The sequence below is a fragment of the Meles meles genome, chromosome 15 (genome assembly GCF_922984935.1).
Source record: "Meles meles chromosome 15, mMelMel3.1 paternal haplotype, whole genome shotgun sequence".
NCBI classification, from domain to species: Eukaryota; Metazoa; Chordata; class Mammalia; order Carnivora; family Mustelidae; genus Meles; species Meles meles.
In genome coordinates, this window is record NC_060080.1 from 72,999,072 (window position 1) to 73,021,591 (window position 22,520).

Here is a 22,520-nt window from a genome sequence, read left to right on the forward strand (position 1 = left end):
TATTTGACAGAGAGAGATCACAAGTAGGCAGAAAGGCAGGCAGAGAGAGTGAGAGGGAAGCAGGCTCCCTGCTGAGCAGAGAGCCCGATGCGGGACTCGATCCCAGGACCCTGAGATCATGACCTGAGCCGAAGGCAGCGGCTTAAACCACTGAGCCACCCAGGCGCCCCAAAGATTGTGTTTAATTAGGGTTTGACTGAGATGTTTAAGTGGGTACAGGAAACGGGTATGTCAGAAAAGGGCCCGATCGGCGGCTCTGGAGACTCAGCTTGAAACCAGCGTCACCGCAAGCACTACGACACATACAGTTTGAATACTGGTGCTCTCCTTTAATTCTTGGTTACACTCCTATGAAGTAAAGAACAATTAATATTGCCAAAATGTCCACCCTACCCAAAGCGATCCATGGATTCAACATAATCTCTATCAAATTATCGGTAGCATGCTTCACGAAACTAGAATAAATAATACTAAAATTTGTATGGAACCACAAAAGATCCTGAGCAATCCTGAGAAAGAAAAAGAAAGCTAATGGTATCACAATTCCAGATGTTAAGACACACTACAAAGCTGTAGTAATCAAAACAGTATAGAACTGGCACACAAGAGACACACAGAACATAGAACAGAGACACCAGAAATAAACACATCATTATGTGAGCAATCATCTACGACAGAGGAAGCAAAAACACACACTGGGGAAAAGACAGTCTCCTCCTGTAAATGGTACTGGAAACACTGGACAGCTACAGGTAAATGAATGAAACTGGACCACTTTCTAACACCATATGCAAAAACGAACTCAAAATGGATTAGAGACCTGAACGTGAAACCTGAAGCCATTAAAATCCTAGAAGACAGCACAGGCAGTGAATTCTGTGGCCTGAGCCATAGCAACATTTTCTAGATATGTCTCCTCAGGCAAGGGAAAGAAAAAGCAAAGTGAAACTATTAGGTCTACATCAAAATAAAAGTCTTGCAACAGCAAAGGAAACTGTCAACAAAACAAAAAGGCAACCTAATAAATGTGAGAAGTATTTGCACATGATATATCCACAAAAGGGTTAATATCCCCTGAAACAAACAAACAAAATGTATACAATTCAACACCAAAGAAATCATCTGTTTTAAAAATAGGCAGAGGACTTGAATAGACATTTTTCCCAAAACGTGCAGTTGGCCAACATGTGAAAAGATGCTCACTATCACTAATCACCAAGGAAATGAAAATCAAAACCACAATGGGATATCACCTCACACCTGTCAGAATGGCTAAAATCAAAAGCAGAAGAAATAAGTGTTGATGAGGTTGTGGAGAAAAAGAAAACCTCATACACTATCAGTGGAAATGTAAATTGATGCAGCCAATGTGGAAAAATACTAAAGAAAAATGTTCCCCAAAAATTTTAAGAGAGAATTAACTATGACCCAATAATTCCACTACTAGGTATTTACCTAAAGAAAATGAAAGCACTAATTTGAAAATATTTATGTATACCTATGTTTATTTTAGCATTATTTACGAAAGCCAAGTTATGTAAGCAACCTAATTTTTTTCAAATTTTAAATTTTTTTAGAAGAATGCTATAGTCATGCTCTCATAACTAAATGTTTCACCTCCTCAGGTGAAGGGGCAGTATATTAGACTGGTATACACCAACTCCTAGGGACTCACTTTGCTAAATATCAGGTATATATTTCTATTCACACTGGCTTTACTACCAGAATTCCTGAGGACATTCATTGACCTTTTAACTTTCTCACAGAACTTCCCACTATCAAACCAGAGACTAGAAACAGCGGCCACCATGGCCTCTCCTGGGCTCCTGTCTGGTATCCAAACACATGAAGCATCTGGGCTCTATATCCACATGCCCCATTTCCCAAGCATGCTCCCCTTCCATGTCTGCCTTACTGTAAAACCTAGAAATGTTAGAAGTCAAAACATGGACACAGGATCATTTGCAGTAACTACAATATGATTTGGACTTTTTCCATTTTGTTTTTAAAAGAGATGAAGGCTTTCTATGTGTCTCTATGAGAAATTAAACTAATGCAAGGATTTTAAAATCCACTTTGTTCACTCAAAAGCAGCATCAACTTGCCCACCAAGTTACAAGAATGCCTCTTCTTCACCTATCATAGTAACATTTTTGTTGATATAAACTTGACCGTATACTTCATTTGTTATCCAAAGCAGTCAAGGACAAGTCAGGGAGGGTACATCATCTCTCTGCCCACATTGTCAGCCTTGAACTCCCCAAGTCCTGACTGAGAGGAAGGGTCTGAAAGGGGAAACGGGGTCAGTGAAACTCCATGTTGCCAACAGCATTATTGTGGTGATGGGCTCAGGCAGGTTTTAGAGAAGAGGCATGCACGTTCAAACAATCATGTGACCAAAGTTGTCTGCATGCCACTTCACCACATAAACAAACTGGAAATTTGTCATTAAAAAGATCCCCTCCCCCAGTGTTAAGCAGTTTACTTTTTTCCCCTTTCACCACAATAGCTATGAAGAGAACATCACACATTCCCACTCCCAGTGTTGCACTTGCTTATCTCATTCTGTCCTCACAAGAGCCCTGTAAGTTACATGTTCATATTCACATTTTAGAGAAGAAACTGACTTCCAAATGACTGACAATCTCCCATGATCCTACGGTAGTGACAAAGCTATGACCAGAGCCCAGACCTCCCAAATGCAGTGAACTGCTCCTTCCTTTGCTGTCCTTAGTTATAGGTAATACAATCAGCTGCACGGAATCCTAAAGGGTGCTCCTCTGCATCACCTCCCCTGACACTGTGTCTCTGCTTAGCCTCCACTGCCAGTGTCCAATATGCTTATCCTCACTAGGTCAAGTACTCATCATTGGCACCCACCTAGAGTCCCCACGGCAGGGCTGCCAAGTGCAGTTGTGCAAATTGTGCACTGCTCAACCCAAGAGGATTCATTAACATTGTGACCTAAATGTCCTGTCTCAATATGCAAAATGTGCCATGGCCAATCAGGTCAAGAATGACTGGTTGCAGAGCTGGTGTTACAGGCTCATATATAATGCTGTATTTCATCTACATAATCTCATATAACTCTCACTACAAACTGTATTACAGAACAGCAAACTATCAGTAAATAAAGCCTCATGTGTAAAAAAAAATAAGTATAAGAAAAATTATAACTAATATAATAATGACAAAGAAGACTCAAGAATGTTGCTAGCAAGATTTAGTGTTTCAAGATTACCATGTTTTAGTAAAGATTCACAAGCTATATATTTATGCTCTTTTCCTATCACAAAGAATTTTTATTCCTGCCATGAGTCTCATAGCATACTTCGCTAAGGCCTATAATATTATAAAAAGGATACATTAAAGCACATCAACAACTGAAATCACAACACAATAATGTATAAAAAGAGAAAAGGAATTTGTTTTTTAAAAAACAAACAACTACTGAATATGATTTCTGAAGAGGGAACAAATACCTTTGTTGTTTTATAACATCATAGTTTTTAAAAAGACCAGCCAACATTACTTTCCCTTTTGGGGTAATAACATGCTTAAAAATTGAACAAACTACTAAAAGCTGAAAATGAATCTGCAACATTATCATTGCCAGTATCCCTATTAGTTGACCTAACTTGTATTTGGAAAACAATAAGGAAAATAAATTACCTAGCATAGACAATAATGTCCTCTCTAAATGTTTAGGTGCCTGTGCTAAATGTTGGGAAAAGTGGCTGCAGTGATTTCCACTCATGTATGCACACCACTTTGTGTTTCTGTCATTAAGAGGTGAAGCCTGGGGGCACCTGGGTGGCTCAGTGGGTTAAGCCACTGCCTTCGGCTCAGGTCATGATCTCAGGGTCCTGGGATCGAGTCCTGCATCGGGCTCTCTGCTCAGCGGGGAGCCTGCTTCCTCCTCTCTCTCTGCCTGCCTCTCTGCCTACTTGTGACCTCTCTCTGTCAAATAAATAAAATCTTAAAAAAAAAAAAGGTGAAGCCTGTTTCTGCAGCCCTTGAATCTGATCTGGCCTGCAGAGTTGGCATGTCCAAGAGATTGCAATAGAATTTATTGTGTGCCAGTTCTGAGATTCTTGGAATGTCACCATGTGAATACCAGCAAGCTATCCTCCTGGGGAATGAGTGATTTTATAGACCAGAAGTAAGAGATCCCAGCTGAAGCCATCTTGGACCATAGAGCACCCTCCCTGCACTGACCCTATTGCTGACTACAGACATATGAATGACCTGGAGCAAACCCAGAACTACTCAACTGAACCCAGACCAAAGGGCTAACTCCCAGAATCATGAATAAAACAAATGGTCATTTTAAGATATGATGATTTGTCATTGGTAGTTAAGCATCAAAATCTAACGGCATACATAAGAGAGGAAAAACTATCATCTTATATTCATATTTAGTTTCTTTATAGCACAAGAGTATTTAGTGCAAATATTTCTACCTTACCTCATTTTATAGTCTTGCTTCTAGGACTTCATTCTTTCTGTGGCTACTTTCTCCACCATTAAGACATCTTTCTGCCCAGCCAGTAGACACACAGGTATTCTCCTACTGACCCCAGACATCTTATCTTCATATGATTGCCCTGAAAAGAAAATTGGTTTGGCAATTAGTTTTTCCAATTTACTGTCAGCCACTTCAAATTTCTAACCTGTGACAAAACCTTCCTTGGTAAAGAATTCTACACAGTTGTGTGAGAACATCAGAGTCCATAGTGTAAATCTGCTTGAAGAAACTACCCTAAGTCCTCCACTCTAATGATTCAAAGACATGCTGCTAACCCATCTTTGAGATTTAAGGTCTTTGAGATTTGAGAAATTTTAACTTACTAAAACAGGAAGCTAAAAGGGACCTTGAGTTCCTACGAGATTCCCAAGGGAATTCCTGAGTCCACCCAGAGACATGCTATAATCATAATTATCATCACCTGATGTTTACTTCTTTTTTTTTAAAGATTTTATTTTGACAGAGAGAGATCACAAGTAGACAGAGAGGCAGGCAGAGAGAGAGGGGGAAGCAGGCTCCCTGCCAAGCAGAGAGCCCCATGCGGGGCTCAATCCCAGGACCCCGGGATCAGAACCTGAGCCAAAGGCAGAGGCTTTAACCCACTGAGCCACCCAGGCTCCCCTACTTAATTCTTAATCTCTGGTAAATCTGGGCAATCTGAAGGCAGTGTCAAATACAAGGTGTCCTCTGATAAAAGGAAGAATAGGCAGACAACCTCAAAAGAAAGCTTTTCATTAACTAGAATACATGAAAGAAAAAAATGGGGGAAGCTAGCGACAGGATTAAAAGGATGACAAAGGTCAAGTGGGAGATTTACTGTGGTAGAAAAAGATCTGTATTCCATACCATTTTTCAGGGCTGAACACTCAGTAATAAGTCATTTACTTCAGGTTTATCACCACTAATCTCCTGGTAAGCTGTTAAAAGTCTAATTTTCCATATCTGACTCCATTCGGTATTAGAGAAGGACTTTTCCCTTCTGTCTCCAATACCACCGCTGAACATTGCTGCCACAACTGCTATGCCCAATTCTCTTAAGGTGTAAGTAGCCCTTTCTGTTCACTTGAGGAGAAGAGTGCAAACCGGATAGTTGCTTTTGAGAGCATGCCATAGGGCAGAAAGGAAGTGTTTCAGGGTATATATATATATGCATATATAGATTCGTATAGAGCCCATAGAACTCAGGATGGTTCTAACAAAACAACCCAGAAAAGCACCTTGGGCTTCAGCCACTGAGGTAAAGCGGCTGACGTGGGAGATTATTCTAAAGTGAAGATCTGGATGAACCGCAGCACGTGCCAAGCTATGTCAGATAAGGAACAGGCATAGGAACAGGGGATCACCCTGACAAGAAGATGATTCAAGAGGTACAGTATAGCCAGCGATGTGTTAGGACCAGCTCTTACCCGCTGGGAAGAGCAGATGGGTCAATGTTCAGGTATTTTACAAGCTGGCTGACATCACATTGGTAGCTTGATTCAGAGAATTTATACCACAGAATTAACAAATACAAAAAATAAGGACTTCTTTTCTGGAAAGCTGATTGTTACACATTTGCCAGTTTATCACTGAAAATAACTGTCTTCAACTATTTTAAGGCTTATCTTTCCAAAGAGATTATATTTGGTCATAAGCAAGGCTATGAAAGGCTAACACAGTATCCATAAAGGCAAGTAAGAATAAAACAGACTCCTTGGAACTCCAGTGACATGGTCCAAAGTGGCAGAGAATCCAAGCGAGTATTAAATGCATAAGATGATATATAATAATGATGGAACTGAAATACTGGGCAACAATAAATGTATTTTATCTAGCCCATGAGTAAGCTTAAACATTTAAAGTCCATGCATTGTTCAGGAAGGTATTAAGAATATTGATAAAATTTAATTTTAAGAAAAACTATATGCATAAGGTAAATGTATAAGGTAAAAATTTGGGAGTAACTATTAAAAATTTTAAGAAGAATATATAATGTCCAAAACTGTATATGGGACAGAATATAAGACAATGAAATAAAACAACAGCAATAAGTAAGCAAACACACAAAAATTCAACAAACACACAAAAAAATTCAACAAATAAAAGAAAAGAGAAAAAATGGAAAATGTAAAATTAGAACAAAATAGAAAGTTACATGGTAGGAAAAAATCCATATATGCTGATCATTAGAATAAGTATTAAATTATTAAGGTCATCTGTTAAAAGGGATTTTAACAATGGACTAAAACGCAAAATCCCATTGATAAGTGGTTATAACATATACGCCTAAACATAATGACATAAAGGTTGAAAGCAAAAAGGTAGAAAAAAAATACTAGAAAAATATTTGTCAAGTGAAAAGCTGGTATACCTATATTAATTTCAGGTAAAACTGCCTTTGACATAATGACTATAGTAAGATTCTATAGAGGGACAGAAGTTTCAATTCACTAGGTATATAGCTCTAAACTTATAACCCCAAACAAGATTTAAATACATCAAGAAAAATTGACAAGATACAAGGACAAGTTTTGCCATCCTGTGAAATATCAACAGAAATCCCTCAACTAGATAAATTAAAACTTAAAATGTTAGTAAATATGTAGGAGATTTTAGAAAAAAGTAATATGCTGGATTTATGGGATAAATATAGAACCTGTCAACAAGTAAATAGAGAATATTGATTCTTCTCAAGCTCACACTGAATATTTACAAGAATCAACTATACTAAGCCATAAAACAAGTATCAACATATTTCAGGGAAAAAATCAATACAGAGCACAGTCTCTATTATGCAATTAAATTAGAGGTCAATAACAAAGAGATAAAATTAAATATTTCTGGTAGTTCATAAATTTCAGAAGAGTACATCTCATTTATTTATGTGCCAAAGAAGAAATCAAATGGAAAACTGAAAAATATTTAGAACTAAGTTATAATGAAAAACTTACCTATCGATATCTGTGGAATGGAGCCAAGGCAAATGTTATAGAAAAACTTACAGGACAAGTGTATATATTACAAGGAAGAAAGACTAGAAAACTACTGAATTGGCATCAAATAAAAAGTTAAAAAGGAAACAGAGAAAACAAAAACATAGAGGAAAATAAGAGCAAAAATTGTGGAAAGAGAAAATAAGGACATCCCCAAAAGGAAAATTAAGTCTTTTGAAAGAATAAAATAGAGAAAATTTTGGCTATGTTGGTCAATATAAAGAAAATGGACAGAAATAAGCAATACAAGAAATTGTTTTAAAAGAATTTCAAAGAGAATACTAAAATATTGATAACAATATTAATATCAAAATCAGAAAGACACTACCAAGAAAAAAAAAACTACTGTCTGATATGTGTAATGAACGCAGATTTAAAATTCTCAATAAAAGATTAGCAAACAACATTCAGCAATACATTAAAAGGCTCATTCACCATGATCAAATGGGATTTAATACAGAGATTCAAGGTTGGTTCAATATCTACACATCAGTGTGATACAATACATTAACAAAATGAAGGATAAAATCATATGATCATCTCAATAGAGGCAGAGAAAGTATTTGACAAAATTTAATACCTATTCATGATAAAAACTCTCAACAAAATGGGTTTAGAGGGAACATAACTGAGCATAATAAAAGCCACATAGGAAAACCCCAAATTTGCCATCCTTCTCAATGGTGAAAAGCTGAGAGCTTTTCTTCCAAGATCAGGAAAAAGGCAAGGATGTCCATTCTCACCGCTTTAATTCAAGGAGGAGGAGGAGGAAGAGGAAGAAGAGGAGGGAGGAGGAAGAGGAGAAAGAGGAGGGAAGAGGAAGAGGAGAAAGAGAAGCGAGGAGGAAGAGGCGGGAGGAGGAGGAAGAGGCGGGAGGAAGCAGAAAAAGAAGAGGAAACAAAGGATATCCAAATTGGTAAGGAAGAAGTTAAACAGTCATTATCTGAAGATGACATGATAACATATATTGAAAACTCGAAAACTCCACAGAAACTATTTTAACTAATACAGGAATTCAGTAAATTTGGAAGACACAAAATTAATACGTAGAAATCTGTTGGGTTTCTATTCACTACTAACGAAGTAGCAGAAGAAGAAAATAATTCCATTCACAGTTGCACCAAAAAGAATAAAGAGGTGAAAGACCTGGACACTGAAAAGTAAAACACTAAATAAACTGAAGATGACACAAACAAATGAAAAGACATACCATTATCATGAATTAGTAAAATTAATGTTTTTTAAAATGCCTACACTACCCAAAGCAATCTATGGATTCAATGTAGTTCCTATCAAAACACCAATAGTATTTTTCACAAAACTAGAATAATCTTAAAATTTGTATGAAACCCCACAAAAGACTCCAATAGCCAAAACAATCTTGAGAAAGAACAAAGCTGGAGGTACCACAATTCTAGGTTTTAAGATATGCTACAAAGCTGTAATAATCAAAAGAATATGATCCTGGCACATAATGGAGACATAAAACAATGGAACAGAATAGAGATCCCAGAAATAAACGCACACTTACATGATCAATTAATCTATGATAAAGGAGGAAAAAATACATAATGGGGGGAAAGACAGTCTCTTCAATAAATGGTGTTGGGAAAACTGGGCACCTACATGCAAAAGAAAGAAGCTGGACTACTTTCTAACATGATACACAAAAATAAACTTGAAAAATAGTAGAGACCTAAATATGAGACCTGAAACCATAAAACTCCTAGACGAAAACATAGGCAGTAATCTGTTTGACATCAGTTTTCTAGATAAGTCTACTCACACAAGGGAAAAAAGGCAAAAATAAAATACTGAGACTATGTCAAGATAAAAGGCTTTAGTGCAGCAAATGAAGCCATCAAAAACTGAAACAGCACTATACTGAATGGGAGAATGTATTTGTCAGTGATACATTCAATAAGAGCATAATATCCAAAATATATTTTTTAAAAAACGTATAAAACTCAACACCAAAGAAACAAATACCAATTACGAAATGGGCAAGGAACTGAGTAGATCTTCTTCCAAAGAAGGCATACAACAAATACATGAAAAGATGCTAATAATCACAAATAATCATGCAAATCAAAGCCATCATGAGATCCCTCCTGATACCTGTCAGAATGACTAGTATCTAAAAGACAAGAGCTAAAAAGTGTTGGCAAAGATGTGGTAAAAAAGGAACCCTCTTGTACTGTTGGTAGGAACGCAAACTGGTTCAACCACTGTGGAAAACACTACAGAGATTCCTCAAAAAAATAAAAATAGAAATACCATACCATCCTATATTTCTATTACCGGGCATTTTTCCAAAGAAATCAAAAGCACTAATTAAAAAAGATAAATATACTCCTATTTTATTTTAGCATTATTTACAGTAGCCAATAGATGGAAGCCACCCAAATGTCCATCAATAGATGATGGATAAAGAAATGTGGTATATACATATAATGGAGATTAATCAACCATAAAAAAGAATGAGATCCTGCCATTTCTGACAACCTGGGTGGATCTAGAGGGTATTATACTAAGTGAAATAAGTCAGGCAGAGAAAGACAAATACCCTATGATTTCACTCATGTGTGGAATCTAAAAACCAAATGAATGGACAAACCAAAACTGTTAAAAGATCCATGAATGCAGAGAACAAACTGATGGCAAAAACAGGTGAAGGTGAGTGGCAGGTGCAAGTTTCTAGTTATGGAATGAGTAAGACCTAAGGATGAAAGGTACAAATAGGGAATAAAGTCAATCATATTTTAATAGCATTGAAGGGTAAAAAATGATAGTTACAACTATGGTGAGCATAATATAGAGTTGTTGAATTAGGTCCTAAACCTGAAACTAATGTAAATGTTGTGTGTCAATTGTACTTCAGTAAAAATAAATGGACAGAAATAAAATTGTTTTAAAAATATTTCAGAGAAAACTAAAATCTTTATGATAATACATTTTAAAACAAATTATATAGAAAATTTCTAAAAAAAGTACAAAAAAGTTTAAGAAAAAAGAGGAAGCCCAAATAGTAACAATTTTAAAAAACTGAATTCATATCTTTAAATACACACACAATATAAAACCAAGCTTAGATGGTCTTACAGACAAGTAAAGCCACACTTAGAAGGAATAGATTACTCTAATCTGTAACTTTTTTCCCCCTAGGAACAAAATAACAGAGATCAGCTTAATCTATGAGCAAATACAGCCTTGATACCAAACCACATACGGCCAACATGGTTAGAAATCACATTGCTCACTAAAAATTACTCATTACTAAATTATAGATTACTTATAAGTCTAGATGCCAAAATCCTAAATGAAACACTGGCAAATCAAGTCAGTGTATAAAAATGACAATTACTCATAACCAAGTTTGTTATTCCTAAGAATATGAGTGGTTTAAGTACAAAATTATTATCATAACTCAACAAATTAATAGGTTGGGATGGGAAACAAATGGAGAGAAAGGCATTCAACAATATTGATCTCCATCAATACAAAGACAGAAATTCTTAGAAAATTTTCTAAGATATTTAACCTGGTATCTATCCTCATATTCCCCAAAAGCCTTTAACAAAAATCATCTGAGCACTGAACAATAAGAAAATATTTTTTTTAAAAGAAGGAACATGACAAGAATGCCTTACACTTCTAATCATCATTGCCCTTGGTATCACAACCAGAGAAGAAAAAAAAGGAGATGGGGAGAAAAAGAGAGATGGAGAGAAAAAGGAACAGAGAAGGAAGGAGAGAGAAGAAAGCGGAGGGAAGAAGAGAGAGAAACGAAAACAGGGAGGAAAGAAAGAATGACTTAAGAAGAAACAGACTCATATATACATATTACATACATAATATACATATTGTATATATGTGATTGTTTAGATGTAAATAATATTCTATATAGAAATGTAATAAGGCAATTAGGTATAAGATAAATATTACAAGGTAAATATTCCAAAATCAATAGAATTTTTACCATGTGATAACCAACATAGTGTTATTTTAAATATTGATGTTATTTATAATAGCAAAAAAATGTAAATGTTATTTAGAAATAAATTTAAGAGATTAAGACCTTTATGGAGAAAGTATCAAACTTTATTGAAAGACATCAAAGAAGGCCTTAGAAAGATGGTGATATACCACAATTAGGAATAGGAAGAATTAGTATCTTCGAGGTGACATTTTTTCTCAAAATTAATCTGTATAATCAATGTAATTTCAAACAAAATTCTATCCCAGTTTTTCTCAAGAAGTTTAACAAGCTGATTCAAAAATTCATATGGAACAACCAAAGTCCAAAATAGGCAAGATACGACTATAAGAAATAAGAGAAAGGTATTTTCTTATACTATACCATATACCAAGACTTATCAAGACTTAAATTTCGCTGACATAATTTCACTGCTCTAAGTATAGCACTGGCAGCAGATAAAGAGGACAATGGATGATAAAAGAGCTCAAACAAAAACCCATGCAAAACAGTTACTAAGATAAGAGAAAAACAGTTTTTATAGATGAGAGGGGAAAGGGTCTATTCACTAAATGGTTCTGAGACAATTGTTTATTCATGGGATAAAAATCCTAAGTTACTGGATAACACTGAAATTGAGTTCCTGATTCACACTACATATAATTATCACTGTCAAACAGATTAAAGTCTTAAATGTGCAGAACCAAACTATAACATTTTTAGGGGGAAAAAAGGGAGAATATTTTCCTGAGCTCAGTGTGAAGATGGATCACATGAGAATGAAGACATAAATTATAGCATATTTACCCAATGGGATATTATACAGTAATAAAAATTAAGTAACTACAATGACCTGTAACATAATAAATGGGTGGTTCTTAAAAATGTCAAGTTAGAAAAAAACAGAGGATCACAGGGGAAGGGAGGAAAAAACGAAACAAGATGAAATCAGAGAGGGAGACAAACTGTAAGGCACTCTTAATCATAGGAAACAAACTGAAGATTCTGGAGGGGAAGGGCCTGCGAGGGATGGCACACCCAGGTGATGGACATGAAGGAGGGCACATAATGTAATGAGCACTGGGTATTATGTAAGACTGATGAATCACTGACCTCTACCTTGGAAACTAATAATAAACTATACATTGATTAATTGGATTTAAGTTTAAAAAATATTAAAAAAGGAAAAGAAAAAAATATCAAGTTAGGGTAAAATAACAAGTAACAAAAGACTAAAGACTGATAAGGTTTGTATAAAATCAGAAAAAAGGCAAAATCATGCAACATATTTGGAGATTCATAGTTTGATGATAAAATTTTAAAAAATTTTTTAAATCACAAAATTCACTTTAGTGATCACTTCTTGGCATAGGAACATCAGAGGAAATTGGAAGGAGCAACTAAATAGAGGTGGTGCCATTGGTTATGTCCCATTTCTTCCTGCCACAACTATTTAATTACTTTGCTTAATAAGTTATATTTATCTTATTTAAATATGTTATAATATGTTAAAAGTTGTGAACATGATGTAATTTTAGAATCGAACTCTCCATTTTAAAAAGTTTTGTGCTCATTATAGATGGTCTAATCTAAATACAATTGGAGTTCTACAGGTCTAAGTGGGGATTTGTGGGGAGGGGTATAGGTGGGAGTTTCTACTGGTAATGAGCTTGGGTTTTTATTTTTTTTATCACTGGAGTTAATCAAGCATAGGGAGGTAAATCCCTTTAAATTGCTGTGAATATTTTAGAGTGAACTAAAGCATTAGTTGACTGATTACATTAAATCCCTTCCACATCTGAAAGACTATTATTCTGTAGATCAACTGTTGAGTGAAATAATTTAACTATTCACCTTAGCCAAAGTTGGAACCATAGAGAGTCCATATAAATACTGCCCTGATCTTCTAATACTGGAATTAGAATGAATCAGTTGCTCCCAGAGGAAAGTAGTGAATAGTTTCATCCTAAAAGTAGCATACTTCTGTTTCCCTCTTAAAGATAATTTAATCCTTTCATTGTAAGTCTTTACTCCTTGGTGAGGTAGGGGGAAGGAGGAGATGGAAAAATATATATGTTTAGAATTTCCACCTAACTCAATTTTATTACTTAAAGATAGTGCTGAAACTAATTTTAGCAAATAATAAATTGTAGGTAGTACCTTAGAAAATATTCTGCTTTTTAATCTTTATAGATTCTTGAGTTGGAAGTAGAAGGCCACTTTCCAGAAAGTGTTACCAAATGTTGCCAGATCCCGCACCATCCAGAAGATTGAGAATGGCAGTCAAAATGCCAGGACTGTCACCTAGAGGGGCTATTTAAAATTAACTTAAAAGCATAGATTAAAGAAATTCATTCATGCCAATGTGCCATAGGCAAGGGCAATCTTCTGAGCCTGAACATGAGAGAAGTCAGAAGGATCCACAACGGAGGGTGGAGTGTGCACTAAACCCACAGGGAAAATACCACCTGTTCCTCAAATCACTCAGATAAGTCCATTATCTCTTCGGACATCCTCTGAGAGGTGCCCTCTCCCTGGGATATCTGCCCAGCACTCACTAGCCCACCCCTTCTAAGCAACGCCATTTTTGGTTATTAATTACAGCAAGAAGAGGAATCATGACGACTATCCAGAAGTTACGGTTTCATACCAGGTGGGCTGGAGGAAGAGGTTGACGCCGAGACTGGAGACGAGTCTCTGCCCCTCTCTGAGTGACACTCTTACTGATGTTTCACGTCGTAGGTCATGTCTTTTTTGGAGAAAGTCAATCATAACACTTTCTTGAAGAGAGACTGGCGATCAGCAGAGACACTTCTACAGTATCATTAATGTAAACTATTCCAGACATGCATTAAGGTTCTATTTCCTCTCTCCCTTAGGTCAGTGTACAAGAAATCCAACAGAGAAGGATAAGGGAGTAGCTTATCTTGCCCCGGAAATCATTACTGACACACAGGAATTTTGCTCTTTGTCTGGAAGTGACCGGGGAAAAAAAAAAAAAAAACATAGTGGGTCACATGACCCTGGCGGATCTCTTCTCATAAGGGCGCTGCGTGAAGCTTCTGAAATCTGTGGAGATTTTTCTCTGCAGATGCAGGAAGAAAGCAGGTGGATGGATGAATAAGTATGGCCTTGCTCCTGGTCGCCGTGCTGGCATTCCTGAGCTTAAGCTCAGGATGTCATCATCAGATCTGTCACTGCTCTCACAGGGTTTTCCTCTGCCAAGAGAGCAAGGTGACAGAGATTCCCTCCGACCTCCCCAGGAATGCCGTTGAACTGTGAGTATCCGAGGCAGCGGGAACAACCGTGGGGCTGGCATCTGTGTGTTGTATGCTATTACTATTTTCACATTAGGCTGATAACTGTTGGGCTGAATTATTTCTGCCCTGACCAAGGGCTTGAGTAAAACAGACTCCCCCAGCCTAACACCCCTGCTTGCAGCTCTCCCAGGATCTTAGAAAGATTTTGTCTCAGCAGCTGCCAGGAAAGAGCAGTGTGGAAAGCTCAATCCAAAGGCAAAAAGAAGATATTTGAGTCTTTTCAACACATTTGCTCTTGGGTTCCAAACTGTCTTTGGTAGAACAAGAAAAGTAAAACTAAGAAAACCTAGAAACTTTGAAGACCTGGAATTAGAGGCAGAAAGACAGTCATGATTTAAGTGATTTAAGTGGCATATACAACGTGTCTCCTAAAGACACTGAATTTCAAGAAGGCACGAGTCACTGTCACTTTGGAGGCTCCAGCAGATAACTCCTGAACTGAGTTTCTGCTTCCCGGGGAAATGGAGTTGGAGGAGAGGGGAAGGGGTGTGAAGAAAGGGAGAGAGAAAAGGGGCGGGGGGTGAGCAGGATTGCATCATCTTTCATACAGCTGGGAAAATGTGATTCACAACTTTAGAATGTCACTGAACTATTTTAATAGGAAGTCCATAGACTCTGAGAGTAGGACAAGATCTTAGACATCATTTCACTCTCTCTTCATTTTACAAACGAGGATTCTGGGGTCCAGAGAGTCAAGAGATTCGTCCAATCTCTTACAATGAGTCAAGGCACAGCCAAAATGAGAAATCAGGCCTTTTGACTCATAGTCTACTGTTCTTTCCCCGAAACCTGTCTGACTGTCCAATTTCTACTTTCCCGGAGTACTAGTAGGTTGTTAGGCTCAGAAGTTGTAGGTAAACTCAGTCCAAGGATGTTAAAGAGAAGCCACTCTTCTGGAAGCCTGTTTTACTCTTGGTCCCATAAAGCTACAGATGACTCTTATTTTACTGCAAAGTACAGTCATCTATTCAGTTCACAATTACCAACACTACACTCAAACATGGTGGTGCCTTTCAGGTTGTCACTCAGGGACAAATGATCACACACTTGGTTAGTTACGCTTGCTACTTTTTCCCTGTTCATCTCAAGTCCTCAGTTCCTACGCAGAGGCTGCTGCAGGGGCAGAGAAAATAACTAGTCAGCTCTGTGTTTTGGCTACACTGCTTCTAATGAGACAAATATTCCTGATTATGGGGAGGAATGCACCTATGCAAAATTTGGTTTATTGAGTCATTAGAAACACAGGAGAAGGTCAACACACTTGAGCTCCTATAAGAAGTCACTTGCTCCTAAGCAACTTTGAGTACTTGTTTAACCCTTTCTGAACCTCAAGTTCCTCACTTCTAAATGGTTTTAATACAAGCAGTTTGGTTGGATCATTGCTTAAACTAGAAGATATAGCTCCCTCACAAACATACCCATTTCTATCTCTCTACTTCTTCCAATGTTTCTGGATGAGCCAAACAGTGCCAACCAACTGCTACAGCAGACGACCCCTAGCAAGGTTTAATTTTAGGGTGATACTCATGCATCCCAAACTCCCTTCTGCACTAGACCATCTACTTTCTGACATCTCTTCATCAGAAGAGAGATTTTTTTCATTCTGCATAGAAAACATGAAGAAGGAAAGAAAAGAAGGGAGGAAAGAAAAGAAGAAAATTCATTCCCAAACTCCAAACCTCAGGGAGTACGTGCATATAGTATGGGAGGAGCAGGAGTATGGTTTTTGGAAAGTAATTCTTACTAAGACATAAATGACTAAAATAAATCTCTGCCCAAGAGCACTTTGCAACTGAGAAAGAGACTGTAGGAGACCGTGTGTTTATCACTCTTGATAAATGCTAGCTCTGGGTGAACCCCTCCCTTCGGTGTATATACTAGGGGACAAAGTTGCATAAAACTAAGGAAGGGAAGAAAGTATTTGCCTGTTATTGGCAAATAACCAACCAAGATAAATGTTGCTTTAGTCGTTAGGTGTAGAAAAATTATTTGAGGCTATTTTTGAGGTTAGTGTGTTCATCACTGTAGCGCAGATAAAACGCCAAGTGAACTAGGACTCAGATGTTAAATTAGAATGCAAGAACAATAATTTTTATTTTTGTTTTTAAAAGGATTGGGTGGGGCTTATCTGAAACACCCGGCAGAGGGAAGATGAAATGGCTTGTTCAACTACGTATTTCTAATTCACCTTGCAGTCTTCTGCATTTGGGTGTTGACTTTAATGAGGATCACACCAGGCGGAGGTGGATGGAATAGCTGGTCTTCAGTGAGTGCGGCAGCTTAACCCACCACCAAATCACAGCTTCATAGTCAGATTCACCCAGGGGAAAGCCACTGCTACCTCTTACCATGTACAATTTATCCTCTCATCCCATCTACCTTGCAGCACTCTCATTTTATGTATATGCCAGCTATCACAAGAGGTTCCTAGTTCCCAACCATCTGCCCATGTTAATTTAACACCAAAGCAAGAGGAAAGCACCACCAACAGGCAGGTGCATTCCATTTACGGAAGGGCCTGTACCATTTGCCTGAGGCTCTACACAAAATACTTTATTAAAACTTCACAACAGAACAGCAAGTTTGGTATTATTGCTCCATTTTTCACATGAGACAAACCAAAGAGCCCAAAAGTTCAATAACTCGGACGCTGTCAGCCCTGTGGCTCCTGGATGGTGGAGCTGGAATCCAAACTTTAGCCTGTGCTCCTGTGTCTTCTTTGTGCTGTGTATAATGAAAGCCTCAGACTCCTTTCATTTGTTCCTCTTCAAACAAACAGAGATGTCCCTTAGAATTTGCCCAGAGGTCAGTAGTTTTTTGCTTAAGACCCAGTAATAAATACTTTATGCTTTATGGGCCATAAGTCTCTGCTGTGACTACTCGACTATCACAGTTGTAGCAAAGGTGCCAAGGACAAAATGCAACAAGCATGGCTGTTTTCCAGCAAAACCCTATTTTTGCCACTGAAATTTGAATTTCGTATCATGGTCACATGTTTCAAAATATTCTTCTTTTGACTTTATTTTTCATCATGTAAAAGGTAAGAAATAGTCTCATCTCATGAGCCACAGAAAAACAGAGGGCAGGCCCACTTTGACCCACAGGTTATCAATTACCCACTTCTGATTTAGACGGTAGCTAAAAGTGGCTAAGTCTTATTGGCTTAAGTGGGGTTGAGACAGCCTGAAACAACTTGGCACTGTGGAGAAAGTACTAAACTAGGTGAGCTAGGGCAGGAATGGAGGGACTTGCAAGGCAATGTTCCCAGGGGGCTTCAGAGATAGTATAGAATAGTGTTTAGAATCCAAGAGACTGAAGTTTGAACCCAGGCTATGACACTCTTCTTTGCTCTACCACATAATCTCATGGCTGTGTAATGGAAACTGTAATGTGAGCCTTTCTCAAAGAGTTGCTGTGAGGACTATATGGGACAATGGATATTTAACACCTAGGGCAATGCCTCTAGGGTACTGGTGGTGATGGTCATCCTTGCTGCAGTCTCTGTTGAACACTAGGAAAAACAAACAAATGCCAGAGGGCGTTCATGATGACCAAATGAATCCATAGCTACGAGAATGTTTTCAACAACTGATACAGAGATCTTTGCAACTCTGAGACGTTTATAATTTCTTACTTACTTGAGAATGACCTCCTCCTTCCCCCAGTGGCTGGAGCACTTACTCTCTATGCACTTATTTTCTGAGTAAGAAAATGTGTGCTTTTAGGCTTTCAGTATTTGCCAAGAACCCAGGGAAGTTTCATTCTGACCACAGTCAAAGGAATTTTGATTTCTGACTTACTCTAGAAACTCAGTTTCAATTGGAGGAAGTCAGTCAATCTAGAAAGGACACTTCAATCTTGCTTTATTCTTCCTGGAGTTAACAATTTCTAGGGAGAATGTGAGCACCCATTCAAAATCTGAAATTTTAGCTCTAGTCGCAGCACAGGTACAGCCATCTTTTTCTTCAGCAGGGTCACATGACCTCGTTACTCAGAGGAGAAAAGGGTCCACTGTTGACTCAGGGAGATCGGTATTGAGATTTTTTTATAGGCTGCCTGTGTTGACCCCTCCCTTCCTATCAAGTTCTTGTATCTCACTGTTATCTCAAATGACCTGCCTTTACTTTTAATTATCTAATTATAGTGTTTTGTTTTAATTTCTCCCTCTGCCTTTTGTTTCTTGTTTTGCTGCTTTGGTTTAGATCACTCGCCTTATTCCAGAATCACAGACTGCTGTTTAGCTAGGAGCTACTTTTGTCTTTCCTTAGTTCTGAGGGACGTATCAGCACTGTGTACCCAAAGGAAGACTTTTGCTGCCAATAAAGTTCTGTGATCTTCAAACGGGAAATGGAGCTTTAGATGTGTGCAAACAAGTTCAGTTGTGCAATTTTTCCCTCTGAAAGCATATTCTGGGATTAATATTCTGCAGAACACACTCTAAGAAAGGCTACTCCAAAGGTTGGTCTATCCAACCCCAGCCACCAGAATGAATCCCTTGTCAAGTCTGAGCTGCAGACTGGACCTCCTAACTCCTAGTTCAGTGTTCAGTATCAGCTGGAGGCAAATCTTTGGCTGGGGTTTCAGGGCTTTGTGTCTGAGAAGCTGCTATTTAAGAACGTAGTGTATTCTCATAAAGATGGTTGTGAGGACTATAGCCATGTGGAAACTAGGTGTTAATTGGACTGAGGTGAAGAAAGGAAAAAGAAAACAATGGACTGTAAGATGAGTAAAAACCACTCCTGACTTCTGTTGGGTATCAATGGCTCACTTTCTTGATTGCCCATATGCAATCAGTTTTATAAACTCCCTTCCTATTACTACTACCAGTATTTTTTTTTCTCATTTTATTTATTTTTTCAGCGTAACAGTATTCATTCTTTTTGCACAACACCCAGTGCTCCATGCAAAACGTGCCCTCCCCATTACCCACCACCTGTTCCCCCAACCTCCCACCCCTGACCCTTCAAAACCCTCAGGTTGCCCCAACCTCCCACCCCTGACCCTTCAAAACCCTCAGGTTGTTTTTCAGAGTCCATAGTCTCTTATGGTTCGCTTCCCCTCCCCAATGTCCATAGCCCGCTCCCCCTCCCCCAATCCCACCTCCCCGCAGCAACCCCCAGTTTGTTTTGTGAGATTAAGAGTCATTTATGGTTTGTCTCCCTCCCAATCCCATCTTGTTTCATTTATTCTTCTCCTATCTCCTACCCCCCCATGTTGCTTCTCCATGTCCTCATATCAGGGAGATCATATGATAGTTGTCTTTCTCCGATTGACTTATTTCACTAAGCATGATACGCTCTAGTTCCATCCACGTCGTCGCAAATGGCAAGATTTCATTTCTTTTGATGGCTGCATAGTATTCCATTGTGTATATATACCACCTCTTCTTTATCCATTCATCTGTTGATGGACATCTAGGTTCTTTCCATAGTCTGGCTATTGTAGACATTGCTGCTATAAACATTCGGGTACACGTGCCCCTTCGGATCACTATGTTTGTATCTTTAGGGTAAATACCCAGTAGTGCAATTGCTGGGTCATAGGGTAGTTCTATTTTCAACATTTTGAGGAACCTCCATGCTGTTTTCCAGAGTGGTTGCACCAGCTTGCATTCCCACCAACAGTGGAGGAGGGTTCCCCTTTCTCCACATCCTCTCCAGCATCTGTCATTTCCTGACTTGTTCATTTTAGCCATTCTGACTGGTGTGAGGTGATATCTCATTGTGGTTTTGATTTGTATTTCCCTGATGGCGAGTGACGTGGAGCATTTTTTCATGTGTCTGTTGGCCATCTGGATGTCTTCTTTGCAGAAATGTCTGTTCATGTCCTCTGCCCATTTCCTGATTGGATTGTTTGTTCTTTGGGTGTTGAGTTTGCTAAGTTCCTTATAGATTTTGGATACTAGCCCTTTATCTGATATGTCGTTTGCAAATATCTTCTCCCATTCTGTCAGTTGTCTTTTGGTTTTGTTAACTGTTTCCTTTGCTGTGCAAAAGCTTTTGATCTTGATGAAATCCCAACAGTTCATTTTTGCCCTTGCTTCCCTTGCCTTTGCCGTTGTTCCTAGGAAGATGTTGCTACGGCTGAGGTCGAAGAGGTTGCTGCCTGCATTCTCCTCAAGGATTTGGATGGATTCCTTTCTCACATTGAGGTCCTTCATCCATTTGGAGTCTATTTTCGTGTGTGGTGTAAGGAAGTGGTCCAATTTCATTTTTCTGCATGTGGCTGTCCAATTTTCCCAGCACCATTTATTGAAGAGGCTGTCTTTTTTCCATTGGACATTCTTTCCTGCTTTGTCGAAGATTAGTTGACCATAGAGTTGAGGGTCGATTTCTGGGCTCTCTATTCTGTTCCACTGGTCTATGTGTCTGTTTTTGTGCCAGTACCATGCTGTCTTGATGATGACAGCTTTGTAATAGAGCTTGAAGTCCGGAATTGTGATGCCACCAACTTTGGCTTTGTTCTTCAATATTCCTTTGGCTATTCGAGGTCTTTTCTGGTTCCATATAAATTTTAGGATTATTTGTTCCATTTCTTTGAAAAAAATGGATGGTATTTTGATAGGGATTGCATTAAATGTGTAGATTGCTTTAGGTAGCATAGACATTTTCACAATATTTATTCTTCCAATCCAGGAGCATGGAACATTTTTCCATTTTTTTGTGTCTTCCTCAATTTCTTTCATGAGTACTTTATAATTTTCTGTGTATAGATTCTTAGTCTCTTTGGTTAGGTTTATTCCTAGGTATCTTATAGTTTTGGGTACAATTGTAAATGGGATTGACTCCTTAATTTCTCTTTCTTCAGTCTTGTTGTTGGTGTACAGAAATGCAACTGATTTCTGTGCATTGATTTTATATCCTGACACTTTACTGAATTCCTGAACAAGTTCTAGCAGTTTTGGAGTGGAGTCTTTTGGGTTTTCCACATATAGTATCATATCATCTGCGAAGAGTGATAGTTTGACTTCTTCTTTACCAATTTGGATGCCTTTAATTTCTTTTTGTTGTCTGATTGCTGAGGCTAGGACTTCTAGTACTATGTTGAATAGCAGTGGTGATAATGGACATCCCTGCCGTGTTCCTGACCTTAACGGAAAAGCTTTCAGTTTTTCTCCATTGAGAATGATATTTGCGGTGGGTTTTTCATAGATGGCTTTGATAATATTGAGGTATGTGCCCTCTATCCCCACACTTTGAAGAGTTTTGATCAGGAAGGGATGCTGTACTTTGTCAAATGCTTTTTCAGCATCTATGGAGAGTATCATATGGTTCTTGTTCTTTCTTTTATTAATGTGTTCTATCACATTGATTGATTTGCGGATGTTGAACCAACCCTGCAGCCCTGGAATAAATCCCACTTGATCGTGGTGAATAATCCTTTTAATGTACTGTTGAATCCTATTGGCTAGTATTTTGGCGAGAATTTTTGCGTCTGTGTTCATCAAGGATATTGGTCTGTAGTTCTCTTTTTTGGTGGGATCCTTGTCTGGTTTTGGGATCAAGGTGATGCTGGCCTCATAAAATGAGTTTGGAAGTTTTCCTTCCATTTCTATTTTTTGGAACAGTTTCAGGAGAATAGGAATGAGTTCTTCTTTAAATGTTTGGTAGAATTCCCCTGGGAAGCCGTCTGGCCCTGGGCTTTTGTTTGTTTGGAGATTTTTGATGACTGTTTCAATCTCCTTACTGGTTATGGGCCTGTTCAGGTTTTCTATTTCTTCCTGG

The 22,520-nt window shown here is 38.1% G+C and overlaps 1 protein-coding gene across 2 annotated transcripts in view; it reads left to right on the forward strand.

Annotated features, from left to right (window-relative positions):
• The first annotated feature begins 14,602 nt into the window (after nucleotides 1-14,602).
• The window catches only part of FSHR (follicle stimulating hormone receptor), a 176,697-nt gene continuing 168,779 nt past the window's right edge, over nucleotides 14,603-22,520 (forward strand). For both annotated transcript variants that reach the window (XM_045979536.1, XM_045979537.1), the window contains exon 1: nucleotides 14,603-14,754. In XM_045979536.1, coding sequence (XP_045835492.1) covers nucleotides 14,603-14,754 — 152 coding nt within the window. The remainder of the gene's footprint in view (nucleotides 14,755-22,520) is intronic.